Genomic DNA, 11,151 nt, shown 5'->3' on the forward strand with positions numbered 1-11,151 from the left:
ACGAGATTAAGGACTACAGTGAAACCATGAAAAAAAATAAAAATGCTTTTTATAAGAAGACGAGGGATGCATTTGCGACAGGGATGCGTTTTAGCATTTGATTTTATTTAGCGAGTGGATTTTTATTTTGTAGCGATTTAGGTTGGGTGTATGGGCAGATTTCTATGTTTTATTTGGGTGTTAATTATTTTATTAAGTCCAAAAATATAAAAAATCCACATAGACTGTCACGTCATATTTTTTCACTGAAAATTTTGATAATTCCGTTGAGTATACCATTTATGTGCAATAGGAATAGTTGAATGACTTTCCTGTAACAAACGAAAGAAAAGTGATTTTAATCCATAATTTTGAATAGTTAAGTGATCATCTGAATAATGCACTCTCTTTTTACTAGAAGTGTTCCAATCAAACCGGAAAACTGAACAAACGACTAAAAACTTAAATGTATTTGGTTTGCTTTCATTTGATACTGAACAAGAAAATAGAATCAAATCGGCATATAAATATATTTATTTTATATATATTTTAGAATTTTATAGAAGATTTTTGTTCCTCTCATAGATTACTTATTTTTTAAAAACTACAATTATAGTGTATTAATTTTATTTAAATTTAAATAATTTTTAATTCTAATGTGCATGATCACTTTCTTATTAAGTATTGTTGAAATGCTTCAATCTTTATATTATTCCATATTCACTAGTCAAGATCTTATAAACTCTTATATTTTTCTCGATTTTGAGATATTATTTTATTGGTAATTTTCAAAATTAAAAGGGAACATATTTGGATTTCATATTGATGTTTGTGTTTAATAATTTGAAATTTAAGCTTGAAAGCTTTTCTTGTGTCGTTGGTCTACTAGAAACAGTCTCTCTATCTTCACAAGCAGGGGTGAAACAACCTTTTACTAAGGGCGGTCAATTAACCACCCTTCATCAAAATGTTATGAAAAATTACATTGTGTATATAAGTAAAATATTACATTTTAGATGTACATAACATATATTGAACACCCTTTGTCAGAAATCTTTTTTTACTTCTTTCAAGTCTGAACACCCTTGGGGGAAATTTTGTAGCTTCGCCATTGTTCTCAAGGTAGGGGTAAGGTCTCACTGCACACTATCCATCTCAAACTTCACCTGTAAGATTTCACTGGATAAGTTATTGTTGTATTATTATAAGATTAAAAAATATTCATCATGTGTTACATAAAAAAATTCTCTTAAAAGGATACTTTAATGGATCATATCTTCGTTAATTTGTTCGTTTCTTACTAAACATAATTGACTTATCAAAATTATATCCATACTTCTAGAAAATATAAAAGACTGAATTATATTTTAGTGACAACAAAAATTAACAAAACTGCAAAAATCAAAAAGATCAAACCGATATAATATAACTGATTTAGTTTTAATTTGGTTAAAATAACCAAACCGATCCATAAATACCCCTACTTTTCGCAATGACATTCGACCACTACATATGCGAAAGACTAATCTCATTTTCTCATTCCACACTAATTAGCAAGTGTAGAGATATATAATTTCTCCCACATCTAGATGAATTATTTGCTCTGCCTCACTATAGATATCGAATACTGGGTGAGAAACTAAAAAAAAAATCTTTAAATTTTTGTTCGTCTATTAGTCCAGTAAACTAAGGACCCATTTGTCCATAATTTTTTTTTGAAACCTATTTTTAAAATATTGTTTGGTACGACATTTAACTAAATCTTTGAAGATGAATTTTAAAAAATTTGAACATGAGTTTCAAAGTTGAAAAAGTGGTTTTTTTCTCTATTTCAAATAAAGTGAAATGTATATCCAAACACAATTTTAATTTTCAAATATATTTTTCTAATTTAATTTCAATTTTTTTTCGAATTTCACATTTTTTATATCCAAGTGCCTACTAAATTTCATACAAAAATATAACAGGATAAAACCTTTTTTGTCGACAAAAAATATTAGGCTTTTCAGGAGAAGAAAAAAAATATTTTAAAATAAAAGCAACGCCAATTTTTTAATCGATGCATAAACCTGGACCACGTTACATGATGCGGAGAATGTCATTCTTCATGTTAAATTATTTTTTTCACAGTTTCCATTAAATTTAATGACGAAAGTATATTTAAGTATTTGATGGAGACTAAAAGATTCACTTCTGGCAAAGTTAACCCACAACTAGTCAAGAATATATTTAAGAGACCATTTTTGTCATTTCTTCTTGCACTAATTATTGCAAAATAGCGCGGGCTAGCCAGTTTTCAGACTGATCATTCAAAAATAGCCAACATTTGCAAAGTCATTAAAAAATAGTCACTATTTTGCTGCAACACGAAAAGTTCCAGCATAATATACTGGAGATTAGTATACCTGTGTATGAACTTCCAGCATATTATGCTGGAACTCCAACACACGGAAAATTCCAGTATATTATACTAGAGTATTTTTCGGATTTTGAACAGTGTTTTCGTTCAGATTTATCTTTAAATGAAAAGTGGCCAAAATTTCGATTACTTTTGTAATGACTACTTTTAAATAAATCTGACTATTTTTGAATTTCTCCCATAATTATTGGCTAGATTTTACATTAGACGATCAAATTTCTTTAACGTGTACCATATTCTTTCTGTCCATTGTAAAGGGAGAAGCACTGGGAACGGATATTTGTTGATTTGACAAATCATATGAGCTTTTTATCTCATCAGACTCATTCTTACAATCCTTTCGGTGATGAATATTTTGGATGCTTTGCTTTATAAAACCTTAGATTAGAGATGGATATGAAACTTTTTCCAACTGCTTCGCCTCCAAAAAAAAAATGACTTCAATTCAAGCTTAGTTTAAACATGAAGTCCTTTTACTATTCTTCATCAAATTTAAAAGGGGAAATGTTCTGTTTCTATTAAAGGCGATTTCCCCAAGATGCTTCTAAAGCTTAAATTTTTTCCCAACTATTTAACTTTTATTAACCCCTTTATCCTAAGATGCACTAGGGGCGGAAGCAGAAGTCGAGCTATGAGTTCCGCTAAATCTTGTAATTTTTTCTTAAATAATATATTTTGTATTAAAAAATTTATTAAATATGTATGTATATTTAATTTAGAATTTAATCATTAGCACTTGAAGTGGTCATCTTAAAATTCAAACCCGTAAAATTAAAATTGTGGCTCCGCCTCTGAGTACTAGTAGTACTGTGTAATAGTACTTATAGGATTATATGCAGAAACGATATTATAAAAACTCTACTCCATCCATTTCTATTTAGTTGTCTTTGCCCATTAAGAAAATATCAATAAGAAAAGTAATTTGACTAATCTGATCTACCTCTTATTAAATCTTTAATTTTTGCCTATTTATGCGCTCTTAATTCTAGAACAACTAATGCTACATATAATGTTGACAAGGAATAACTAATTCTCTCTTAATATTCTAAAATAATAAGTATTTGAAAATAACTATTTTTAGCATACATGACAACTAAATGACTAAGATGGAGTACTATTTCGTAGTCTCTGAAGTCATCAATGTGTAAGCTTCTTTCTTCATAGCGAAAAAACTGTTTTCCCTAAGATTCCATACTGAAACTTCTTTTATGTGAGAAAAATAAAAGAAATCACCAATAAGGATTAGAAGCAACTTCTGTTCATATTAACTATAATTCAGAACTAAGCTTTCATAACAGAGAATTGACACATATGGAAGGAAGCCACTTGGATGGCAATAATGGCAGTCACAAGCTATGTTGCGTAGACTCTCCAAAATAATGCCGCACCCGTGTCAGATCCTCCAAAAACACATTATTTTGGAAGGATCCGGTATACATCCGATGATATTTTTAGAGAGTCCGAGCAACATAAATGGCAGGAAAAGCTCAATTCTAGATTAATTCCTAGTCTTCCTATCAGAGCTCATCTTTACTGTTCAAAAGGTTAAATAGTGTAGGCCAAAAGAAAACTACAATCAAAACGCTTAATCCTTTTTCCTCATACTTTGAGATGCTCCTCAATGTAGCAAGGCTGATCAAGGAGCGAGGCTGCTCGTCATAGACATAGTTTTAAGTTGATATCAATCGATTCGAATAAGTAAAGTTACTTTTGTCGCTTTTTGCTCAAGTTGTCTTTCCCTAACGTTCAGAGCAACTATACTTCAAGTTGGGAAAATAGTCAATAAATGATGAGTTAATGTGAAAAGTGAAAACATGTCAAATTCTATAATCTCGCTTCTATTTCAAAATGAGCTCTACTTCGAGAAACTCTAATCGTAGGCAAACTTTCACAATAGTCTTGTCAAAAACCAAATCTAGTAGTTTGCACTATTTGCATTCTTATGTTTATGGGCACTCTAATCTATAAGCAAATTAGACTAATTATCTTGAGCAAATACTTGGTTGGACATACACAGCATCTAGTCAATCTTAGATTTTAGATTTTCCTCCTTTAGTGAGTCAAAGACTGGACCTGGTACCAAACAGCAAGTCCAGACACGAATTTGCTATTCCATTGTCTTTAAAATGTCCTAGAAAGGAATTTGGTCAAAATAATCATCTAATTGAATGTTGAACTGGAAGTAGTACTTTTCTGTATTTCTAATGGTACCCTAGTCATCAGTCATCACAAATGAATAGAAAGTTAGGCTCCTTATAGGAATCTGGGGGTTGCTCCGAGAAATCCTTTCTTTCTCGTCCACTCAGGGGGGTGTGGACACACCTGCACGGATTACAGGTGACAGTTACAAGAATGGCGGGGAAATTAACAGTACCCGACGACATTCAGGGATGGATGTAGACCCATGGTACAGCGATAATCATTCCGGTCCTGAGAGAAATAGCGACCATTCTCAAGAACCAAAAAGACAGTAAGCCCTATGAGTCACTGAAATGACGGCAAAATTGTCCTTTTTCTATCAATAGAGGTAGCAAAAAATGGGCTTTGCACCCATTAACAATATGAAGAAAGAAATAAGGGTCGAAGTTTAGACCGCCACATGCAGGGCCACGATTTGAAGTTTGTGAATTCAGGTTTTAAATTACGCCTAATAATTTATACGTATATAATAACATTTTAAAGATAAATACAGAGTTTAAACCAAAGTTACTGGGTTCGCTTGAACCCGCAAATTCTATGCTAGCTCCGCCCCTCACTGTAGCTGTTTTTGTTGATATACTGTCTTTTTGAATGGGACACCATGGCATCCTTGCATATTGGCCTAGAATAGCCTCTTTTAAATGTTAACCTTACCTTTCCACTTTAAAGATACCATAAATATGCTATAAAAATTATGCCCAGCCACCCAAAATCAGAAGATAATTTAAGATATTAATCATATCCCTGAATCAGACTTAAGTGTATTAACTAATCTTTCAAATCAAATTTTGAGAAATCACAATTAACTTGCAATAATTTCAGCAAATAACATAACGAGCAGAACATATTCATAAGCCAGAACAATAAGTGGCACAAGAAGGAACTCATGTTTCTTATCATATTAGAATCAAATCATAAAGACGAATATCCTATGCCAAAACTTCCAAAAAAAAATAAATCTTTTTTCATAGTAAACTAACTATACTAATTAATGACCAAAAATGTCTAACTTATACATTGCTATTTTCTTCATTCTAGTAAACCTAATACAGATTCCCATGCCCCAAGAGTTCTAATAAGAACAAGAAAGAATGGCCTATGCTAGAACCTAAACTTGAAAAAGCTAAACAGAGTTTAGAACATTAATAATAATTAAAAAAAAATTAGCTTTCTTTACAAAAAGCTGTCTTTTCCACAAACTGTTAAAAAAATCCTCAAAGATTGGAACTTGAACTTTGAAAAAAGCACCAGTAATGACAAGAAAACCTCTTTTGTTTTCATCAGCCTTTGACCAACATCAGAAAATATTAGAAAACCCATAAATTTTCTGATTTTCCAAGAAATGGAATTAATTCATTTACCTCATTTGGAGCGGAGCAAGAAGATACTAAATTCTTGACCCGGACCTTCTTCCGGGTTAATCAAATGAAACGACTCCGAATCTGCACCACCAATAACACACTCGTAGTTAGCTCTCATGTACAACACCTCTTCACATTGATCAGTACTACCCGAAACCGATCCCGAAGGAATCACACCCGCCCCGACTGTCATGTTCTGCATGGTTTTAAGCATGTTTCGGGTCGGTTGGGTCGCCCGTCTTTTAATCGCAAACCCGATTTTACGTCCATTACAGAAAAGAGTCCAAATAGGAATAGAATGAAGCGGACAAAGATTCAGTTCTGATGACGTGTCCTTGAACTCAAGAGCAATACGTACAAGTCCACTTTGCATTTCTTGAATAAGTGTAGTGGTGGGGATGGAAAGTTCTAGAAGAAGTGAAGGCTTTGTGTTGAGACGATCGTGTTGTACACAGAACCACACGTGTCCGCCGCGGCGTTGGCCGTAGATGGTGCCGATCACCATTGTTTTTGAGGAGCGTGGAGGAGCAGAAGGGATAATGCTGTTTGATGGGGTGGTGGGGTAAGAATCTTGATCTTCTGGTAATTTTTTCTCTTGTTTTGGGTCGTCGAGATCGTCACGTAAGGAGGTGCTGAGGCGTTTTTTTGGTGCAATGGTGAGTGGGGGTGGGGGTGCTGGGGAGGTAGGGGTGGTGGTGAAGCAGGGGAGGAGGAACCGACGGAGGGCGTCGGTTTTTGGCATGGCTAGGTTTTTTTCTTCTTTTCTTTTTGGATCAAGAATTGCAGAAAGAGGTTTTCAAGAAGGAGAGAAATGAAGAAGATGAAGATGAAAAATGAGATAGTTTGTGTAAGGATTTTGGAAAGGGTTGTGGTGTATAGCAGTATATATATAGTGTATAAGATATGATGAAAAAGAGAGAGGGAATTGAAAGAGCGGGAACTGATGTAGCCGTTACATTGAGGAGAAGAAAGAGGAGAGAGTGAGTCCAACCTTGCTCTAACTTGAGTCCATTAAAGAGGAAGTTTTCCCTACCAATGTTTCTATTCCAGACTTAACACATAACCAATATTTGCACTAAGAAAGAAGTAGCCCTATCTACTAAACTCCCGTCGTGTTATGTGCAGGATTCGAAAAAAGGCCAGACTATATTAGATTTTAAATACGCAACTTTATCATCTGCAAAATACTGTTTCTATGTAGGGGCGAAATTATAGGCTAATATATGGGGCACGTGAACTCATGGTCTCTCCATCGAAATAGGTAATTACGTATGTATTTTCTAGAATTGATCTAATATTATCTGCTGACACCCATATCCAAAAAGGCTAAATGATGCATTTCGTGGAATGCTAACTTGTTTATCTAGAGGAGCACAAGGATCAATTCCACTTAATTAATACTTCATATTTTTTTCTTTTTTTAGTGGTGCACTCATGTTATAAAAATTCTAAACCCGCCTCTGTTTCTATGACGTGAACGTATGACTTTCTGGTCATACGACGATAACTTTTACCGTTGCATAGGGCTCTAGTTCATCCAATATTTGCATTACACCAAATTAACTTTATTTTAGAAACTTACTGTTTTGAACTTCTGATGATAAGATATCTAAAATTAATTACATTTAAGGACAAAAGTGAATGGAAATAAATTTGTGTTTTGTGCAAACATAAGGATGAGTAAGGCTTGTTGAAAGGTGATGGCTGCTCTGCTTTTGTTACTAGTATTATTTTATACTCCGTAATTATAATAGTAGAACAGAGAGCAGAGAGAGACAAAAGAACAGATTTTATGTGGACAAACAGAGAATTGAAGGATTCAGTATGTGAAGAAAGATGCAGGTTTTGACCCTTTGACCAAAGTAATGATTTCAGGGTTTTAGTAGAACGAGAGAGAGAAGCAGAGAACAACGTGGAGGATAAAAGGAGTATTTAGATGTGGGGGCTGGTCAAGATACTTCAAATTAAAAGGGGTAAATACAGCTGGATTCGATTGAATTCTACTACAATTTGTTTCCCTTTAAGGCAGAAAACTGCATTTCTATTCTTTTTTAGCTGAAAGAGGGATCTTTACTCCTTTAATAAAAGTTCAGAGGCGAAGTCCTATGGTGGGGATGTATGGATTGGTTTATTGGGTTAGAGAATTGATGGTAGTGTATAAAGCAATGTAAATATGAGAACCTTATTCTTGTGTATTTATTTATTTGGTTGTTTTGTAACAGTCATACTTGGGTTAACTTATGTACACCTTGATTATTTTATTCGAAACATGTTACCACTCTTTGGTATTAGAGGCAGATTCAGATTTGAATTTTGTGGGTTCGAGTTCGAGGTCGGGATTGTACTACATCCCAGTTGATTTGTCGGGTTCGGAATCTATTACTACTACATATACTTATTAAGTATTCCATCCATTCCAATTTATCTAGTGATATTCGGATTGCGAGAGTCAAACAAATTTTTTTATCACAATTTTTTTAAATGCCTTTTCAATTGTCTCAAAAAACTTTTTAAATGAACGGTCAAAATCAAATAGTTCACCTCATGAAATTTGAGTTATGCCACATAAATTGAAACAGGTAAAATTTGAGTTCGACTGAAGCCGTAACCTACGTTAATTCTGCCATGAATCGGCACTTTTTCTATAAAATTCTCTCTAGCTCGAAGAATTAGTTTGATTCTCCCTATAAAAATAGTTAAGGAAAAAGGGGCGCTTTTGTTAAAGGACTCACTATTGTAGAGAAGATCTCCTTGGCTCACGAGGTGGCTTTAAGTGATAGGGGATTTTAACCTAAAGACAACATAGGAGGGAGGGGGGTCAAAAGAAAGTCAGGATATGGCAAAAGCATCTTTTTGGATCGAATGGGCTTTTGTGATAAATGGCGGAATTTGATACATGGATGTTTATGTAATGAAGACTTTGGAGTGCTTGTGGATGGTGTGCCACATGGGTACTTTCCAGCTTCTCGAGGGCTGCGACAAGGGTTCCAAACCTAGCCTGTTGATTTTAGCTGAAGAAGTGCTAAGCCGGGACTTGGTATCATTGAAAATGATAACATTTTACCATGCTTCGAGATCGTGCCCAGCACTCTCCTACTTTCTCTTTGATAACGATGTTCTAATATTATATAATAGCCATAAACGGAATCTTAAGAAGCAGAAAATCTTTCTGGAAAGAAGTAAGAAGCTGATTGTAATGTTGTAATGGCCAAAAGGTCAATTTCGATAAGAGCCAGTGCTTCCTCTCGAACAGAGCTCCTCGCAGAAATTCCAGATCATTGAAGAGGAATCAAAATAAAATGGTAGTTTTCTTGTTATGCTGAATTATAGTGAGACCCAAAATCTACACTTGTCAAACTGTGACAATCCTCATGTAGTTGTATATTGTAAATCTGTGTTAGGAATAACAACAATAATCCAGTCGAATCCTCATGTAGCTGTATATTGTAAATCTATGTTAGGAATAACAACAATAACCTAGTTGAATCCCACGAGTGATGTTTGGAGAGAGTAATGTGTACGTAAACTTTACTCTATTCTAGGAAGGTGGAGAGATTGTTTCCGATAGACCTTCAGCTCAAGAAAGAGAAAAGAAACGGTGGAAACAAGTAACATCAACAAATAGGCCAGAAAGATAGAAACAACAATCTCAAAGTCAGAAGTAGATGAGAAGAAGCGGTAGCAACAATAAGCAGTAACAACAACAGAGTACTAAGAGAACGAAGGCCGAAGCAGAAGAAAATAGGAAAATAATACGAAATACTAGCAATCTAAGACAAAAAACTACCATACTAACTCTAATACCCTCGGTCCCTAATAAAAATACGCTCGACTACCTACTAACCTTCTACCTAATTTTTGACCTCTGATCCACGTACTCCTATCAAGGGTCATGTATCACGAATAATGGAAACTGTTTTCAAGGAAATATTTTATTTATATTTTAAATGAAAAAATAAAAATAAAAATCTCCCTTCTCTCTAACTTCCCTCTCTAACCAACGATGGTATCAAAAGATTTGGTATGCCAACACCCTAATGACCCACCTCTCATGCCCCCACCAGCTCCCCTTGACCTATTGTCCTCAACCAATGATAATCCAACAACAAACCTACTTAAAATCAGTCCACCTATAGTCACCAACTCAACGACTACTATATAGAACACCTCCCACACCAAACCACCCCATTCCACCAGAATCCCAAATAGCATCTCCATAATTTCGACCTCTACAGATCCAAAATTTACAACCACAGAACCTAAACCACATAATATGGAGCCCAAGACAAGTCCTATACCATCTTAACCCAACATCTCCTCAAACTTTGACATGTCGCCCCACCGGAATGAGCTTGCTGTAGATGAAAATATTAATCAAACACAAAGTCTCCCCCAGAAAATACTATTACATCAAATGCCTAACCCACCATCCAAAAACACAACTACAACTGACATGCAATTATTGTGATTATCGGTGATAGGAAATAGAACAAGTGCATGTGGGGGTAACAAATGGAGTGATGCAATAGTATCAAAACCATCTTTTGCAGCTGTTGCACCATCCTAATTGGCCTCTCTAAACAATGATGCACTGCTGATCGAAATTCCACATGGTACACACCTAGGTAAGCCAGTTGTCTTCTTCTCGACTGAGGAATTTTTTTGTGAATCTGGCTAAAAAATATAGACTGACTCTAATATGAAAGTTTTATAGAGACAAACCTACTATGGAGGAAATAAGGAGAGTTTTTATCAGAAAATTTCGATTAAAAGAATCAGTGAAAATTGCCTATTTTGATTACATGTATGTCTAGTTAGATTTCACTTCTGAGATTGATTATAACCACATTTTATTCAAAGAATATGTGGATATTGGTGAAGTCCCTATGAAGATATTGAAATGGACAACTGATTTTAAACTAGAGGAGGAAACTTCTATTGTTCCTATCTGGGTTTTAATCCACCAACTACCATGGCACTTATTCAAATGGCCTCTTATCTCAAGAATGGTCAAATCTGTTGGAATTGTTGTGGCGCCGGATCAGAAAACATACTTCAAATCTAGGAACAATATTGCGAGAGTTAAAGTGGAGATAGATTTGTTAACACTAAAACTAGATCAAACATGGCTTGGTTTTAATAGACTTGGTAGTGAGGAAGATAGCAGATGGCTCGATATCGAATTTGAAAAAG

At 34.5% G+C, this 11,151-nt stretch overlaps 1 protein-coding gene across 1 annotated transcript; it reads right to left on the reverse strand.

Annotated features, from left to right (window-relative positions):
- Nucleotides 1-1,061: 1,061 nt before the first annotated feature.
- Nucleotides 1,062-7,062, reverse strand: LOC104213508 (protein MIZU-KUSSEI 1). Its single transcript, XM_009763029.2, has 2 exons — nucleotides 5,959-7,062; nucleotides 1,062-1,145 (listed from the first exon to the last, which is right to left on the reverse strand). The coding sequence occupies exon 1, from the start codon at nucleotides 6,698-6,700 to the stop codon at nucleotides 5,960-5,962; it is 741 nt and encodes a 246-aa protein (XP_009761331.1). The 5' UTR covers nucleotides 6,701-7,062; the 3' UTR covers nucleotides 1,062-1,145; nucleotide 5,959.
- Nucleotides 7,063-11,151: the final 4,089 nt, after the last annotated feature.

Source organism: Nicotiana sylvestris, chromosome 7 (assembly GCF_000393655.2).
Source record: "Nicotiana sylvestris chromosome 7, ASM39365v2, whole genome shotgun sequence".
Taxonomy (NCBI): domain Eukaryota; kingdom Viridiplantae; phylum Streptophyta; class Magnoliopsida; order Solanales; family Solanaceae; genus Nicotiana; species Nicotiana sylvestris.